The 19678-nt window shown below is 36.7% G+C and overlaps 1 protein-coding gene across 2 annotated transcripts in view; it reads left to right on the top strand.

The window, feature by feature from the left end:
- Positions 1-19339, top strand: part of Asb15 (ankyrin repeat and SOCS box containing 15) — a 33586-nt gene extending 14247 nt beyond the window's left edge. Inside the window, exons 7-11 of one of the 2 annotated variants that reach the window (XM_046422544.2) lie at positions 5752-5997; positions 7490-7661; positions 9172-9742; positions 11796-11949; positions 16731-19339. In XM_046422544.2, the coding sequence (XP_046278500.1) occupies positions 5752-5997; positions 7490-7661; positions 9172-9742; positions 11796-11949; positions 16731-16903 (1316 nt within the window). In that variant the 3' untranslated portion in view covers positions 16904-19339. The remainder of the gene's footprint in view (positions 1-5751; positions 5998-7489; positions 7662-9171; positions 9743-11795; positions 11950-16730) is intronic. The other variant, XM_058572134.1, reaches the window with a different exon arrangement.
- The last annotated feature ends 339 nt before the right edge of the window (positions 19340-19678 follow it).

A 19678-nucleotide genomic window follows, 5' to 3' on the forward strand; every position in this document is an offset into this window, starting at 1 on the left:
TACCTGATAAGAATAACTTAGAGGAGGAAAAGTTTGTTTTAGCTCATGAATTCAGAGGTTCAGCCCATGGCTGGCCAACTCCATTGCTCTGGGCCTAAGGTAGAGCAGACCATCTTGGCACAGGGTGTGGTGGAGGGAAACTATTCAGCTCCTTATAGCTATGAAGGTGGGGTAGGGGCACGCAGGACAAGATTTAATCCTCAAGGATATACCTCTGGAGACCTACTCCTTCCAGCCATGCCCCCTCTACCTATAGTTACAACCCAGCACTATAGTCCTTTCAAACTACTAATCCATCAAGTGGATTAACCCAGTGATTAGGTTATAGCTGTCATAATCTGATTGTTCCACTTCCTATATTAACACAGGAGCTGTTAGGGGTAACTCATATTCAAACCATAACACACAGTGAGGTCAGATGTAAAGGATGACTACATTCTTCAGCATCTAAAAATGAGTGCCACTAACCAAGAAGAGCAGAACTAGTTTAATGAAGCCAGAGGTGTCAAGCCTAAAAGAAAACTCTGTAGGTAGGATCTAGTTGTAAGGAGGGTTCTATGGGGAAAATGTAGACAGAAGAAAGAGAAGATAAAAGAGGGACATCAGATCCATATCAAAATGATCAGTCTAGTCAGGCGTGGTATCATACACCCCTAATCCCAGCAGCTCAGGAGGCTGAGGCAGGAGGATCATAAATTCAAGGCCAGCCTTGGCAATTTAGCAAGACTTTAATCAAGAGACCTGTCTCAAACTAAAGAAATAAATAAGCAGGGGCTGGGGACGTACCTCAGTGGCAAAGCACCCCTGGATTCAATTCAAGTGCCAAAAAAGAATGATTATACAAAACGGAACAAGTACAGAGTTTGGCACTTATGAGGGGATTCCCAACATTCACACAACAAAGAAAGATGGCTTATCTGGAGGTGTCATTTATTAGCTTCTTCTCAGCCTTGTGCATCCTGCTTCTTGTTGAACATTAGGAATTGGCAGGTCTATTGATGGAAGCAGAAAGAGGTGAAATTAACTAGAAATGACCAGACATAACTTTTTTTTTTTTTTCCTCTTAAAGACTGTAGGAGGATGGATTGAGACTTTGGGTTTTGGGAGTTGACACAGTCAGGTTTATACCATTAAATGAGACTGTGACCATGGGCCTCAATGTCTTAATATGCAAAATGGAAATACCACAGGCACCATGCAGTATTCTTATAAAAATTAGAGAATACATATACAAACCCCCCACATATAATAGATTCTCAAGAGAAGAAAGCCATTATGAAATTGTCCATGTGTGGTGGGAGGAGAAGCAGGAGGAGTAACACTCTAAGGTTATTTACAGCAACCTGGGAGGAGAGAATTAAACAACTCAAGCCGCATACAGAGCTAGCTGCAGCTCCTTCTCAGAGCACATCATCACATTTTGGGGGCGGGGGGGGGGGAACACTTCAGTATTGTTGGTTAAAAAAACTTAGAAAATCCATAACACTAATGGAATATTTTCACTTGATGGCATGGATTCACCAACATCAGTACAACAAAATGTATGGAGAAATGTGAAGCCAGGTGCTGGGCTGAGTGGCCTGGATATTAAAATGAGTAAACTTAATCTTCTTCCTCCCAGAGTCTAGGACAGCTAGATATGATTTAAATGAAAAAAATCATGTTGCTAATGCTATAATACAGGTCTATATTCAAAGTAAATTTGGAGAATAAAAAAGCAGTGAGTCTAAAAATACTCCAAAGAGCCTAAACTCTTTTGAATTGATTCTTGAGGGACATAGAACTCTCAAAGGAGAATGTCACCACAGCATGAAGTCACTCTGATCTGTTTTACTTTCACTGACGCTTGCCCTAGGTCAAAGCTTTCAGCCTTCCCAAATTCAGATTATTTATCAAGCTATCTAATTATGATAGTTATGGTATGGGCAAAGCTTCTGTCACAAAAAAACAAAAACAGACACACAAGGAAAGCAAGCAAACAAAAGTGACTTAAAAATAAGTTTTTTCTCATGTCACATTTCAGAGGTTCAGCTTTTGTCGCATAGGCACACCAAGGTGTAAGAGAGGCTAGGATGTTTTGTCTCTATATGGATGACTTGTGACCTGCTAACACTTGGGGCTTTTATTGCTAAAAAGAAAAGGACAACCATGATATATGAGGAACAAATAGTAGACCCTGAGCACATGTTTGTCAACCTCTGTCACAATATCATGGTGCTTTTCATAAATACACCAGAATTCTTTCCTGAGCAGGTTCTATAAACAGTAGATGAAATATCCACCTGTAAATTTGCTTCACAAGTATTAACGTGATATGTATTATTTTTTAAAGGCCAGCATATACCATAGAGTATTTGCAGTAACATTCAAGAACATATTGTTGTTTCTATAGATAACCTTTGATTTCTGGGGGTTGGGGGAGATACATTTTTCAGAATTACACATATTGCTTCACTTTGCAAATACAGAATTATTCTCCACTTGGTATTGACAATCCAGTTATTTTTTTTTAAAGAACACCTAATTTGTGGCTCTCACTCATTTATTTTGCTTTTGCTTCATCTAAGTTGTCTTTAGTGCTTAATGACTACAACATAGCATTAGGCATTTATATACATTTCGAATGTTGCTTTAATTCTCTAGCCATATATAAAGTGTGGGAAAGGTATCTTATCACTGAATTATCAGAATGAAAATAGAATTAACATTTGGAAATAAAATTTTAAAGTTGTCAAAGAGAGGACAAAACTATCCATAGAGGAAATGGAGAAACATTCCAGATGTTGTGTTCACGTGCGTCTCCATCACGCACACATCTGGAGAAAAGGACTTTTCTTGGTTGCCTTCTCCAGGACTTTTTTGCTGTGTAGCCATGTCAAGTCTTTTAGGTTCTGTAGGAAAATGGATCATTCATGTCACTTCCTCAGTTTTCTTCTTGAATCTATGAGCTGCTTTGAAATTTTCTATTCAAAGTCCATTAACTTGCAGAGAATATATAAGAGGTCATAAGTATTGTTCCTTTTTTTCTGTATAATTCCGTTTTTTACATACTCTTAGCCTCATGCCTTCATTTTTGTCTCTATTTATAGAATATTGGTAGAGAGCAAAAAAATAAAAATAGTTACTTTTGGTCCCTCCAGGTCCTTTCTTCCCTGTCAGCCTTTGATGTATCGCAGTCATGTTACACAGTTGCTTGCTGAGTAGTATATATTTGATTTGTGATGATCTGACACTTATCGAGGTTTGTTTTTTCTCTTGGATTCCCTTTCTGCCCATACCCTAGGATTTGGTGTCACCTTTCCTCAGTTGGATAGGCACAAGCTTACCCTGGCCTGTGGAGCCCAGAATAGGGAGGAAGCTCAGGTAACTGTTTGGCACTGTGTCTTAGGTGCACCATCTTCTGTTCCCCGTTACTTTCCACCATTTACATGTCAGTTCATTCCACTGCTGATAGTTTCTTTCTCTCAAATCATCCTCTCCTCTTTCAATCTTCCAGCCTTTGTCTAGATCCCTCAGAAAAGTCTCTCTTCTCTGTATGTTTTATGAGTCAGAAAATCACTTGTAGCTGATAACTAAATGATATGAGCAAAACACAAATATCCAAGGGAAAAGAAGAAAATGATAAATTTAAAATAAAAAGGAAAACAAAAATAAACAAACAAAAAAACCCCCAGATGTTCAAAAGTGCCTATAATGGGTGCAAAATTTTTCATCTAAGTCTTGAAATTCTTCAACTTAAGTTAGGTTTTCTTTAAGCATTTACTTATTACTTATTACAGATTAAAATGTGAAAATTAGTTTAAATTTTTTCTGAAGATATCCTAAAGAGTACTAAAGAATCTTACGTTTTAGAATTTTAAATTCTAAAGAATTAAAAATATATAATGTATACATATGAAACTAGAAGTTTTTAAATTCTTGTTTTACTTAATCTGCTATGTTACACCAATACTGTGCCCTGTGAGTTTTTCTTTTTTTTCTTTCAGTTATTTACTGGCTAAAAATGTCTTGGTGAGTTAGTTTGGGAGTGTTTTCCTGCTATTTGTACTGTTATTTCTGTGGAAAATATATTCGTAGATCCAAAAAATTAAATTGGAAATGAAGTTCTGACTTTTGAGAAATTATTTTAAGTTGAATACAGCCAGGTATGCTGTGATTTTCATGGAGAAAGGCTAATCACTAATCAATATACACTCCAAGTGAAACAAGAGCAAAACAAAGCATGAGGGAAGAGGTCGATTATTTAATACTTTTTTTCCAGTTACAAAAAAACTGCAACAGAAGCAACAAGATAAATGAGGACATACTCCTCATAGTTGGGTTAGCTTTCTTGGTGCCTGCCCTGCAATACCATCAGCCAGGGTGAGGTAATTCACCAGAATTAGAGCTGCCAGAGGCAGATGGGCAGTTCAGAGAGAGCCATTTGTCAACAGTTCTACTTTGGACATTGAGAGGAGGAAAATGAGAACCTGCCTCTAAAGGAAGTAGGCATAGTCTTGTCCTCTGGTTAGGCAGTTTGGAGCCATTTCCCTCCCTTTGACTTTAGATCCGTTCTACATTCTGCCTCCTTCCTGCCCAGAATGTTCTATGCGGCCTCACAGCTCCTCCTGCCTTTTCCAACAAAGGTCCAGGCTTTGAATGTCTCTTCAAATAGAAAACAGCTGAAGCTTCTCCTCTAGACAGTCCCCTTGTGACTCACCCAGAGCCTTCCACACAACTAGCATGAACTGAATGAATGAATGATGAATAGGAGTGAATGTATCTGACTAGTTTATTACCAAGGTTTTATCTAATGACAAGAAAAAAAAAGCGTGACATATTACAGTATTGTTTCCATAAAATAGAGAATGTCTTAATAATCCAAGGAAGGGAGAAAAAAATTCTTTTAACGGTGTATTTTCAAATATTAGAGGCAAACAAGAGGGCGGAGACATTTGATTTAGTGACCCTCTTAGAATTGTGCTTCATTAACTGTCACATACTTCCATTTAGAACAACAGACCTACTTAGGTTTTTTACAGCACTATTATTAACCTCCATTGAAAGTACAGGGATGAGCTGAGTACAGCTGTGCACACCTGTAATCCCAGTGGCTTGGGAGGCTGAGGCAGGAAGATCACAAGTTCAAAGCCAGCCTCAGCAACTTAGCGAGACCCTAAGCAATTTAGCAAGACCCTTTCTCAAATTAAAAAAAAGGGCTGGGGATGTGGCTCAGTGGTTAAGCACCTCTTGATTCAATTCCTGGTACTAAAAGAAAAGAAAGTAATAGGTGTAGTGAAAAATTGTCTTTGCATGGGAAAAAAGAAAATCTGTGTCTATGGAGGAAACTTGATACATACCATCTACTTATGCAGCTCTAGGGTCCCAAGGTTATAAAACAATACTGACACTAGTTTACTAAGATCCTATTATATACTGGGTACTATACTAAGCATTTCAAATATGTAATTTATAGAATTCAACAATAGATGTTATTTGAAGTTTTAAAGAATGCACATGACATCCTATCCTGGTGACATGCATTTCCCATGAAACTCCTACCCTCCTGTGAGTCTTAAAGAAAAAAAAATTGTCATCTTGCAAACTCTAGAATTAGAAATATGGGTATGAGAAATACAATATCCCCTAGTAGCATAAAAAGGAAAAGCTAATATCTATGTAATATTAAACTTGATAATTAGTTTAATACCACATCAAGTATCCATGTTAATATGCTTACTCTTGGATGTTCTTTTTAAAATGATTCTCAAGCTGTAAAACAGGGCTCCTACAACATGGTGTCTACTCTGATAAAACACAACACCAACCTTGATCAGCCCTGTGTCAAGCGATGGTCAGCAATGCACGAAGCAGCCAAGCAAGGCCGGAAAGATATCATAGCTTTGCTACTAAGCCACGGAGGCAATGTCCACCTGAGAGATGGATTTGGAGTCACACCATTAGGTGTGGCCGCTGAATATGGTCACTGTGATGTGTTAGAACATCTAATCCACAAAGGTATGTAAAGGGAATTGTTCTTTACTGGCTTTTGTCCTGGCTCTCTGACTCTCCTACAGTTCTCAGGAGTTTCTCTCACCCCCCTTGAATGTCACTGGGCGTGAGGCTTTCAGACCTACCCCTCATTCCACAACACATTGTGACCTACAGATCTACAAAGCCAGCCCTGATTGCTTTCTATAGAGAGCTCGATTTTCACATAGATGACTCATCAGGGTCTCACCCTCCCCTTCTCCTACACTGAAATCCTCTTCTTCTCCTGCTTCTTGATACAATAACTTATTTCAACCAGGACTGAAAGTTTGGGTCTGTCTCTCCATCTGTCAGGCCCCTCACATCTTTCTTGGACCAGGGCAATCATTTCTCCACCATTCTCCAGTGTTCCCATCTCCACAAGACAGAAGCTATGCTACATACTGCAACTTGGTTCCTCTCCAAAAGGACAGCAGTCACAGTGTGAACTATTCAGAAAATCTACTGCATCAACTTGAGTGGTTTTTCCAAGCTTATGCTTCACTATTCCCATCTTGTATTCCATGTTCCAACCAAAACAGACTAGCAGTATTCCCTGTGCTGGGGTTTGGATCAGGTTTTTGCCCTCCTCTGGAATGCTGTCCAACACCATCAAAGTCTGTCTTTGAAGACACCTCCTCCCTAAATCTTCTCCCCAACAGGTTGTGATCTTGTTCCTGCTTTAAACCTTCAAAGTGCTTTTTGTAACTAAAGAGCCAGGAGTTAAGAAACTTAATTCCTAAACTGGTTTCTGCCAACTACTCCTTGTGAGACCCTTGCCTACTTGCTTAAATGACTGGTCCTCAGTTTCCTCATTGGTAAATGAAGGCAAGAACCACATGATCCCCAAGGGATCCTCTATCGAAAAATAACAAACATATTTTTGTCTCCCAACATAATGTCATTTAATTATCAGAAAATCCCTATAAAATAAACTGTATTACTCCAATTACAGATGCAGAGGGGTAGGTGCAAAGAAGTTTTCCTGACTTTCAAAGTCAGCATCAGAGCCAGGTTCAAACACCATCCTGTTGCCCTTACAGTATGTTTCCCAGTGCTGGTGGAGCTCATATGTCACATTGTTCATGTGCCCTGATGACATCTTAAGGTAGTCAGAGTTATTCATTCTAGGCTCACCTACAGTACTTCAATAGAAAGGGTAGTCAATAAATGTTGGTTGAATTGAAGTAGAGAGTGTTAACTGGTGTCATTACATTCAAAAGCCTCATGTTCCCTTTATCTGTAATCATTTGTCCATTGTGGAAATTGACTGGTTTCTCTGACAGTCTTTGTGACCCAAAGATTTTCTAATAAAACAAAAGCATGTTGCATTACTCTTTATTGAGAATATTGAGAACACAGATGCTATACTTTTTATTTAAGTACTAACCAGAGGGGGAAAAAAGAAAAAAGTCTTTTTTAAAGGGGTCTATCAACAATACCATCTAGTCACCTGCTACAATGTGCTTTATACTGCCAGGTGGGGATGTGTTTGCTTTGGCGGATGATGGGGCATCAGTGTTGTTTGAGGCTGCCGGGGGCGGTAATCCTGACTGCATTGCTCTCCTGCTGGAGTATGGAGGAAGTGGAAATGTGCCCAACAGAGCAGGGCATCTCCCTATACACCGAGCTGCCTACGAGGGACATTATCTGTAAGTGATACCTTTTGGGGTGGTTATTTTAAGTTGAAAACACAAAATTATGAATACAGAATAATCACAAGTCTCTTTATACACAATACTCCCCCAAATTCAAAAAGAAGTAGGTAATGTTTGCAAGTTTTTTAATTAAATGTTTGTAACTTGTTGGGCTTTTCACCTTTTTATAGTTTTCTAATTCACAAAATGAATTTATACTACCTTAATAGTAAAAAGAATGCCCTTTCATTCCGTTATTCAATGATTTTCCAGCATCTCCAGGATATTATAGTAACATTATAGTAAATGTATTCTAGAATAGAAAAGTTTCATTTTTAGATATTTTCCATACAAATGGTTGAATACATTTTGAAACCACAAAATGTGCTAAAATCAACACACCAATAGAAGTTTAGAATCACTATTTTGAACTACCCACCATGAGAAGATGGTTTTAAGCAATTAAATGTAGTTTATAAAACATGTAACCCAAAGATTTTCTAATAAAACAAAACATTTTGAGATTTATCATTTTAGTCTTTATCATTTTTGGTGGCCACAGTGGCTAAGTTAAAGGGCCAATGACGCACCATTGACGCTAAGTGACATGTTGTTAAAGTTTACCTGGATTTACTCCCAGTGTTCATAAATTCACACATGGTAGCTCTGAATTAGGCACAAGAGATCAAGTTATCCTTGCTTGTGGCTCTCTTGCATATCTAAATGGTTAGTCAAGTGTGAAATTCACAACTATTTATCACATGTCCTTAGAAACATAAGCTGTGGTCAGTGATTTCAATTGGACTGGTATAAATTTGATGGAATTTTTAAAGACTTTTTTTTTTTAACTAATAATTCAACAGCAAGTTGTATGGAAGGAGAAGTACCATAGCTAACATTAAAGAAGATTGCCTAAAACAAGTGTGAGAGGAATAATTTATGAGAATTCAAAATGTCAAATCTCTAGTCCTTTCTTTATGTATAACTGTGTGACCTTGGACAAGTCATTTTCCCTCTGGAGATTTCATATTGTCCTTCTGTTAGGGAAAGAGGCTATATTAAATCATGTCCAGGGTCACTTCCGGCTCACTTCCAATGACTCCATGATTCTAATTGTCAAGATTATGAAGAGTTCTTCTATGTCATGACAAGGGTTTACTTTCTTTTATATTTTCTATAAGATTAGCATTGGTTGCTTATAAAAGAATTATATTGTTTAGAAAAGAAAAGGAGTGTGGAGAAGAGTCCTGAGGAATCATATCTAGGGCCAAATATAAGAAATATAAGATGTTGGATGTTCCCCAGGAATATTTAGAGAAGAAAAATAAATCAAAGTTTACTAAATTACATTAAATACTAGTAGCTTAATGTACAAAAGTTAAACATTGCAATGTAAGGTTATCTAGAGAAAGTAAGGAAAACCAAATGAACTATATTTACATGTATAGTAAAGAAGGGGGTTTATTCAATTTCTTGATTTTCTTAATGTCATGGGATATTTGGTGGTTGTTGTTGTTTGTTTTAGTGCACTGAAATATCTTATCCCAATAACATCCAAAAATGCAATTCGGAAAAGTGGGCTAACTCCCATTCACTCAGCAGCCGATGGACAGAATACCCAGTGCCTGGAACTACTCATTGAAAATGGTTTCGATGTCAACGCTCTTCTTGCTGACCACATTTCCCAGAACTATGACGATGACAGGAAGACTGCGCTCTATTTTGCTGTCTCTAATAATGACATCCATTGTACAGAAGTCCTTCTGGCTGCAGGTGCAGACCCAAACCTAGATCCCCTCAACTGTCTACTTGTGGCAGTGAGGGCCAATAATCATGAGATTGTCCGACTGCTTCTCTCCCATGGGGCTAATGTCAATTGTTACTTTATGCACGTGAATGACACCCGTTTCCCCAGTGCCATTCAGTATGCCCTAAATGATGAGGTCATGATGAGGCTGTTGCTGAACAATGGCTATCAAGTGGAGATGTGCTTTGACTGCATGCATGGTGACATCTTTGGAAATTCATTCGTGTGGTCAGAAGTAGAGGAAGAAGTACTGCCAGGATGGACGTCTTGTGTAATTAAAGATAATCCGGTGAGTTGCATCTTCTTCTTCGTATGGGGCCATCATCTTAACTCTTATAGTAGTCTAATAAATGTTTTAATTTTTAATATTAATTTTATTTTTTTATTGGTTGTTCAAAACATTACAAAGCTCTTGACATATCATATTTCATACATTAGATTCAAGTGGGTTATGAACTCCCATTTTTACCCCAAATACAGATTGCAGAATCACATCGGTTACACATCCACATTTTTACATAATGCCATATTAGTAACTGTTGTATTCTGCTACCTTTCCTATCCTCTACTATCCCCCCTCCTCTCCCCTCCCATCTTCTCTCTCTATCCCATCTACTGTAATTCATTTCTCTCCTTGTTTTTTTTCCCCATTCCCCTCACAACCTCTTATATGTAATTTTGTATAACAATGAGGGTCTCCTTCCATTTCCATGCAATTTCCCTTTCCTCTCCCTTTCCCTCCCACCTCATGTCTCTGTTTAATGTTAATCTTTTCCTCCTGCTCTTCCTCCCTGCTCTGTTCTTAGTTGCTCTCATTATATCAAAGAAGACATTTGGCATTTGTTTTTTAGGGTTTGGCTAGCTTCACTTAGCATAATCTGCTCTAATGCCATCCATTTCCCTGCAAATTCCATGATTTTGTCATTTTTTAGTGCTCCGTAACACTCCATTGTGTATAAATGCCACATTTTTTTTGTCCATTCATCTATTGAAGGGCATCTGGGTTGGTTCCACAGTCTAGCTATTGTGAATTGTGCTGCTATGAACATCGATGTAGCAGTATCCCTATAGTACGCTCTTTTAAGGTCTTCAGGGAATAGTCCGAGAAGGGCAATAGCTGGGTCAAATGGTGGTTCCATTCCCAGCTTTCCCAGGAATCTCCATACTGCTTTCCAAATTGGCCATACCAATTTGCAGTCCCACCAGCAATGTACAAGAGTACCCTTTTCCCCACATCCTCGCCAGCACTTGTTGTTGTTTGACTTCCTAATGGCTGCCAATCTTACTGGAGTGAGATGGTGTCTTAGGGTGGTTTTGATTTGATTTGCATAACAAGAATCAACGAATGGGACTTACTTAAACTAAAAAGTTTTTTCTCAGCAAAAGAAACAATAAGAGAGGTAAACAGGGAGCCTACATCCTGGGAACAAATCTTTACTCCTCACACTTCAGATAGAGCCCTAATATCCAGAGTATACAAAGAACTCAAAAAATTAAACAATAAGATAACAAATAACCGAATTAACAAATGGGCCAAGGACCTGAACAGACACTTCTCAGAGGAGGACATACAATCAATCAACAAGTTCATGAAAAAATGCTCACCATCTCTAATATTAATTTTATTTTTTTCCTTTTGATTGCTTCATCATCCATTGCTACTCAGGAGTATGCTTTTTAACTTCCATATGTTAGCTGAAGTTTCTGAATTTCCTCCAGTTGTTGATTTCTAGTTTTAGATCATCATGGTCAGAAAACATATTTAAAATGATTTTGATCTTAAATTTTTAATCTGTTTTTTTGGCCTACCATATGATCTCTCCTAGAGGAGGCTTCTTGTACTCCTAAGAAAAACGTGTTTCCTGTAGCCTAACTCAAACTTTCACTTGTTTAGGAGTATTATAAGAAAAGAAAAATCAGCTCTAATTTTTATGTATTTCTTATTCTTGATTTTTTTATTTGCAATGATATAGGGTTACAAGCATACATTTAGCCAAGAAAATGTTATTTCTTTTTCTTCAGTTGGAACAGGATATAAAGAAGATGAAATATGTGCAAATAATTATTTATGCTTATTTGGTGGAATATTGGGGCTAAATGGATAAAAGCATGATTCTTCTATGCTGTATTGACTAGAATCATGTCAGAACCATGTCTATATGTCTTAAAGACTATTAGTTCAAAAAACAAGCAATTTTTCACCTTTGTTCATTCCAAGGAGGGATGTTTTCTTTTCTAGAAAAGGACAAAGACGTAACTTTTCATAACAAATTGTTTATGTATATGTTTACATATGAGCATATTAAAAGTACTGCTAAATTAAATTTAATCAATTTTCTCAGTTCTGTGAGTTTATTACAGTTCCATGGATGAAACACCTGGTAGGCAGCATTATTCGTATATTGATAGATTACATGGATTATGTTCCTCTGTGTGCTAAACTGAAGTCTGCATTAGAAGTACAGAGAGAATGGCCAGAAATCCGCCAAATACTAGGTAAAAAATAAAATTCTCCTACAATTATTTTTATTAAAAATGTGTATAATGTCTCTGATATTTTTTAGTGTTTATTCAGAATTATCTAAGATATTTTTAAATCATCCTTAACACTTCCTCATTTGGAGTTACAAATTTTATGTTTTCTTAATATTTCCAACTCTTTAATTGTACAATGAATAATATTATATTCTGGCTAGAACTCATTTTTGGAAAATTACCTTCTATAATGTATAATACATAGACTTCATTCTCCATGAGGACAGGGATCTCCTTGTTTCTTTTTGTATTCTCAACATTTAGCATAGTGCCTAGAGAGTAGTTAATACTTAGTATATAATTACATAGTAAATGAAGAAATGGAAGGGATTAGAATTATTTTTTGACATACTGTCTCTTGGGTCTTTATTGACAAAATCCTAGTATCAAAAGTTTGTGTTATAGGCAGGGTATGCTTATAATCACACTACGTATGGCAGCAAACCCCTGTAATCCCAGCTAGTTGGGAGGCTGAGGCAGGAGAATCAGGAGTTCAAGGTCAGTCTGGGCAATTTAAGGAGACCCTATCTCAAAAAAAAAAAAAAAAAAAAAAGAGGAGCTCAGTAGTAAAGCACATCTGGGTTCAATACCCAACACAGAAAAAAAAAAAAAATGTGCTTTCAAGGAAAGTACACTTACAGTTTAAATGACTCCAAATACAAATAGAAACTAGGAAAAAAAAATCATAGATTGGAGAATTTCTCTTTCAAAGTATGACTTTGAGAAAATGAACTCTCAAAACTTACTTGAACATTAATTCCATGGAGCTTAAAAAAGTAGCATTGAACATTTCATGACATTTTAAATAATCTGGCACTCTTGATGTATCTAAATCAGTCTTCTCCTGGAATGAGTTCTATAATAGAAGAGATTTTGTGGCAAATAAAACAGAAATCTTAGTCTGATGAATGATGTAGTTTTGTGAGCCTAGACTCTGAAGTCAGACTGGATGGGGTGGAATTCAAGCCATGCCTAGGTCTCGGGATGCTGGGTTATGTTGTATAGATGTGATTGGGGCTGATAGCTTCATGGAAACAAGCAATAATTTATTGTATCAATTTTGTTTTTTATAAAAATTTCCAAGATAATGATAGCAGCTTTATGACTTTGAACAAGTTACTTACATTTTTTATGCCTATGTTTTTCCATTGCAAAATGGAGCTAAGTTAATATTTACCTCAAAAGTCTGTCTTGGGGGCTGGGATTGTGGCTCAGCAATAGAGTGCTTGTCTTGCATGTGTGAGGCCTGGTTTCGATCCTCAGCGCCACATAAAAATAAATTAATGAAATAAAGGTATAAAAAAATGTTTGTTTGTTTTTTTGTTTTTTTTTTTAAAAAAAAGTCTGTCTTGGGGATTTAAAGAGATACGTGTGGGATTGAGGGTGTGGCTCAGTGGAAAGCACTTGCATAGCATGCACTAGACTTTGTATTTGATCAAAGCACCAAAAGCAGAGAGAGGGGATGAGAGAAAGAGGCAGGATGCATGTAAAGTGTCTAACTGGTATCTATAATATTAAAAATATTGAATACATTTTGCTATTTTGTGTTATTTTTATTACACGGTAAGTTTATGGAAAGTATCGAAATGTATACGCAAACTATGTCATGAAATATTATAAGGAATAATATGCTTATTTTTACAAATTAAAAACTAAGCTGAGGATATTGCTCAGTTGGTAGGGTGCTTGCCTCACATGCACAAGGCCCTGGGTTCTAATCCCCAGCACCACAAAATAATAATAATAATAATGATAATAATAATAATAATAATAATAATAATAATAATAAAGCTAAGTCTGAGAGAATTACAAAACAGCCTAGATCCTGTGGATTTTGAAACTAACCTCTCAGAGCTCCCTTCCTGGACTGAAGCCCGCATTAGAAGCAGTGAAAATCAAGCAGGACAGGGACCAGAGACAGTTCACATAAAAATGGGTGGCAAACAGGATAAGGAGCCCTCAGGGAACAAGCCACCAGTTTTTTGGATATGGTAACAAAGAAACTGTTAACAGAGCAGGAACCTCTGCAAAACTGGAAGAGTTATCTTGAACCCCCACTCCAAAATAAACAAACAAAAAAAAGTTAAAGAAACTGTGGTGGAGAAATGGGTGATTCCAGATCCGGGGAAGGAAATGTGCAAGATGAACCTGGAACACCCACCTGGTCACATCAATAGCAGTGAACCCCTCAAAGACTACAAGAACCACACCAAAAGAATTCAGGACCCCGGTCATGATGGTGTCATGACCCCAAAGGAGATCATTATTTTGATGAGAAGAAACATACCCAGTCTTAAATAAATGATATTTTAAAACTGGTCAGTTCCAAAGGATGATAGAGAATCGATTTGTTATCTTGGAAATTGATAAAAGAAAGGATTTAAACTATTCTATCTAATTTATATAATTCATGCCACTCTAACCAGAATATGAGAGCAAGAATTTTCCTTTATAAAAGTATTTCAAATAATTAATGGAAAGGAAATTATATAAATAAATGTCATCCTTCTGTAGTCCCCAGTGAACTAATGGATGTGGTCATTGAGTATTAACTGCTGTTCGTGTCACATTATATCCTGAATGGAAGAATACAGTTCTGCTAAAGAGATAAAATTTGAGTCTAATCAAGAAATAGAGAAGACAGTGGGCCCTGAGTTGCAAGTACTATCACATGCCGTCCGCAAAACTTGGGCTGTGGGACAGGTCATTGGGGTCTTCAAAGGTTAACTGAAGGGAATGCAGAGCCACAGATTAAAGAGACTTACAGGACAAATCAAATGTTTTTTTAAAAGTATTGTCCATATCTTTAGTACATTTAGTGTAGGGATAGTACACTTAGATGATGAAACTTTGAAGGAGATAATTGCAATACACATAAGGGTAGTAATTACTCATGGCAGAAGAAAGAGATGAAGATGGGAAGGCCCATAGAGGAAATTCTGGGGTAGCTGGCAGAGTTCTATTTCCTGACCTGGGAGGTGAATAAAGGTGTTTGCCTAATAATCACTTATGATGACTTATGAAACTATACACGTGTGTAGTTTCTTTATATGTATCTTATTTCACAATAAAAAGATTTAAACAGTTTGGAGGTTGGAAAGGGGGAGAAACTCAGGCTAAGATAAATTAATTACCCAAAATTATAGACATAGAAAATAACAATGCAAAGATCTGAACTCCTGTCTTATGTTAAAACACAAGCTGTTTCTATAATACCACTATACTTTTTGTTGCAGACAGCACAGATTTTGCTTCTATAGGGGAATTCACTGTCCATGTGTTTTTATTGCAAAAGAATCCCCAATTCTGATGCTTTTTAAAAAAGACAATCTAGCCGGGCACGGTAGTGCATGCCTGTAATCTCAGCAGCTTGGGAGGCTGAGATAGGAGGATCTCAAGTTCAAAGACAGCCTCAACAAAAACTGAGGCGCTAAGCAACTCAGTGAGACCCTGTCTCTAAATAAAATACAAAATAAGGCTGGGTATGTGGCTCAGTGGTCGAGTGCCCCTGGGTTCAATCCCTAGTACCAAAAAAAAAAAAAGAAAGAAAGAAAAAAAAAAGACAATCTAAGTAAAAATAATGCCAGGAAGTTTTGTTGGTTTGTTTGTTTCTATCATATATTACTGCAGCCTGTCAGTTGATTGCTATGAGCATGATCAACCACTGGATGTCAGGATTCCTCCAGATATCTGTAAGGCAGGATGTTAGGGGAAAAAGTAAAATTGTAGTTTTTGTAAAAATGTGAATTTTTTCTGCCTATTTTGGTAACAATAATTTTGTCTCAGCAATTTTTGGAAAATGTGTTGATTTCTAAAAGAGATTATCTCAATGTTCATAGTCTCAAATGAAAGAGAAATGTGATCACTTTTATTATTTTATTGAATGATAGTTAACATTTATTGAATGGTTACAATGTGCCAAGCACTTATTTCATACTTTATATGAACTAAATTATTTAATTTTCAAACTACCCTAGGAGGTAGGTCCCATTGTTATCTGCATTTCATAGATGAAAATACTAAAATCACAGAGGTTAATTAATGCACCCAAGGTCATTTCACACAAAGTGGCAGAATCAGGATTTTAAGCCAAGTCAGCTGAATCCAGAAGCCACACCTATGTCTGCGTGCTTTGTGGCCCCTGTACTAGTTCATGTTGCTGGTGTGACGTATCAGTATTGTTGTAATAACTTAGATTAAAGCAAGAATTAAAAATAAAGGCTTATGTAAGATAGATGAAGAATGTTAGTATATTTTTCATGAAAATATAAAGTGTTTGGGTATCAGATCCTGGAAACAAATCTCACGTGGAATAATCAAGAATTATGCAATTATTCATATTAATGTTTCCTGGATAATTATTCATCAAATAGAGTGAAAGAGGGAGGGAGGAAGGAAGAAAAATATCTCTATAATATTCAGTTCTAAAGAAGAAATAAACAGATGTAAGCATTTGCTTTCTCAAATTCATTCATTTATTTGATAAATTCTAGTTGAACATCTATTATGAGTTAGACTCTGTTCCTACAGATACAAAATAAATCCCTGCCTTCATGGAGCTTACATTGTAGAATAAAATAGAATGTAAGTGGTCTAGAATACATAATTTCAATGAAAATCACCAGTTGCTAAAGTGTACATCTCTGTTTTTCATTCATGTTAGTCTGAAAATATCTGTATTTTATAGGTCAATCCACTAGTGTTGTTTTAAATTTTTGCTTATTTCCCCCATTCATTTTTAGAGAATCCTTGTTCATTGAAGCATTTGTGCCGATTAAAAATTCGAAGACTTATGGGACTCCAGCGACTCTGCCAGCCAGCCTCCATGGAAAAACTTCCACTACCACCAGCTATTCAAAGATACTTATTATTTAAAGAGTATGATCTCTATGGACGGGAGCTAAAATTGCCATAGCTTAAAAATAACATTTTTAAATGTGATTTTTAAATATTTTAAAATGTGATTCCCCCAGAGAATTTATTGGGATCATTTTACAACTTTAAGTGTATTTAAATCCACTGAGAATGTTATAGGTGTACTGTGTCCCTATGGGAACACCATATGGTACATAAAGACCTTGCCTTATCTTAAGACAGTCAGTATTCTATATTTGAATTTCTAATGATTGTCTTCACTTGCAACAAGTCTTTAAATTCTCCCTATCAATTGGCTCCTACAATATGCACTATCAAGGGTCTGTGTTTAAAAAGCAAATAACCACTTTCTCAAACCCATTCCTCCCATCTGTTGCTGGCCCATTTCTCTTCTCTGAGAGTCTCTCTGTATGAAAGGACTCCTGCCTGCCTACAGGTTCACACACTATAATCTGGCACTCTGCTTTCTCTCCTGCTCTTCTCAAGGTCCTTCACCACCTCCTTATTGCTGAAGTCAATGAGCACCTTTCAGTCCCTTTTTTGGTTGATTCCTGTGCCATCTTACACTGTTGCCTGCTGTTTCCTTGAAGTTCTACCTCCTCCCTGGTTTTCACTTTATGGATACCTTGTTCTCTAAGCTGTCCTTCTACCTCTTTGGATGCTCTATCTCTGGCTTCTTCCTACGACTCTCAATTCCTGCCAATCCTTTAGTAATATTTTCTCTAGAAAATTTCATCCACTTGTATGATTGCAATAATTTTGTTGGAAACTACAGCACTTACATCCAAAAAAAAGCTTTCTCTCATGTGCCTGAGACCTGTGTAGGCAACTAGCCCAATGAACATTTGAGCCTAAAGACACCTCAAATTCAACATGTCCCCAGTTAAACTCATGACCTTTCTCTTACATTTTATAATGTAACAGCACAATGATTAACTTAGTTTTCAACAGAAAAAGACTAAACCTCAGGCTTGACCTCCTCGTTGCCTCACCCAGTGTAACCGATCACCACATCCTAAAAAAATGTATTGCTTGAAGTGATCTTTCTTTTACTCAGTTCTACCAGCTTGGTGCTAAGCCTGGCTCTGATCCTTTTCCTAGGATAATTCAGTGCTGCTTCTCTAGCTTGCCTGCTGGCTGTCTTCCCCTATCCCACACACATTCTGCACACAACATCCCAGAATGATCTTTTATAAATGCAAGAAGTTTCACTGCCTTGCTTAAAACCATTCCCATTGTTCATAGAATAAAAGTCCAAAGTTCTTATGTGGCCCTTCACTATCTCACTCCTACTGCCTTCCTCTTTATGTCTCACTTTCCTCTCTCCCCTATAACTGTATTATATGCTTTCTAGAAGTTTATTCATTGAACAGTGAGTTATTCCCAGACTTCAGGGTTATATATGCTAATAGATTTGTTTCATTAATTTAAAAAAATAGAGTCATCTATCTTTAAATATATATATATATATATATATATATATATATATACACACACACACACACACACACACACACCCTTTATGATCTCCATCATTTCATAAAGAGAGCATATATATTTTGGGATGACAGAAAATAAGATATCATAAATTCAGTCATAAAAATTGAGTGACTTTAGCTTTGAAAGAACTTATTGCATTGTCCTCGTTTCCCTGTTGACGGGTGAAAATTTCCCTGTGGCCCAGCAAGTATCTGAGGATGTTTGTTTGGGAATCACTGCTATAGAATAGACTATGCTCTCTCACACCTAGAGGTCTTGGTATTTCCTTCTCCCTCCACCTGGAACTCTTTCTCTACCTCCTTCTGGCCCTCTTCACCTGACTGACTGACTCACCCTCACCCTGCAGATCTCAGGTGAGGTGTTACTTCCTGGAGGAGGGGAGGCTCTGGCCCTAAACTTCTCAGTCTGTGCTGTAGGAGCCTCTGTTCTTGCCTGTCTTTCCCACTAGACTGGAAGCTCTGTGAGGGGCGCCTCTATATCATTGTGTTTCCCAGTGTGTCCTCAGGGTCAAATACATTCTCTAAAAATGTGAATGTTATATAAGACCCGGACAAAATAATCAGTGACCTCATGGTAAAATGATAGTTTTGAATTTCTGAATTGATTGCACAATCTTAGTAATATTTTAAATTTATTATTCTTTGATTTTGAAAATGTATTTTCTTATGTTTATTTTTACCTTGAATGACTATATTCTTTCAATTGTAGCACCTCATTGATTTGTAAAATTTTCATATTGCATTTAGCTTATCTTTAAAGATAAATGAGTATTTTAAAATGCTGTATAATTAGGCCTATAGTTTTATCTTGTATTTCCTAGAGGACATATTTTTATAGAAATTAAACTTCATGTATTTAATTTGAACTGTAATGTTTTGTGCACAAGATTGCATAATTTCTTTGTTGTTTTCTTATTTGTGGTTAAAATGCTTTGTTGTCTACAAATATTTCTCTAATAAAATATAATAATGAGGTAGTAAGTCGGCTATATGATACTTCAGATATTAAACTAGTACACTTAAACCTTGACATTTTCTCTAATGTATTTTTAGGTAAATATATTCGAGAAATGTTTTGATATAAAGATGTGAATTAACTGCACATGCTATAAGTTATCAAAGTGGTTATTTTGCTATTTATGAAGCAGGAGGAAAATGCAGATTAAGAAACTGAGGTAATTGTTGTATTCAGAACAGATTGATCTTTTGCTCATCACATTTTGGACTTTTCTAGCAGTGTTTTTGTTTTGGAGAGAACTGGATGGAAAAAGTAATTAATCCCTATCTAATTAGGACTCTGTTTCTCCTAGAGTGTG

Source organism: Marmota monax, unplaced genomic scaffold (genome assembly GCF_021218885.2).
Source record: "Marmota monax isolate L192 unplaced genomic scaffold, Marmota_monax_Labrador192_F-V1.1 WCK01_AAM20220418_F8-fsc00027, whole genome shotgun sequence".
In the NCBI taxonomy this organism is placed as follows: domain Eukaryota; kingdom Metazoa; phylum Chordata; class Mammalia; order Rodentia; family Sciuridae; genus Marmota; species Marmota monax.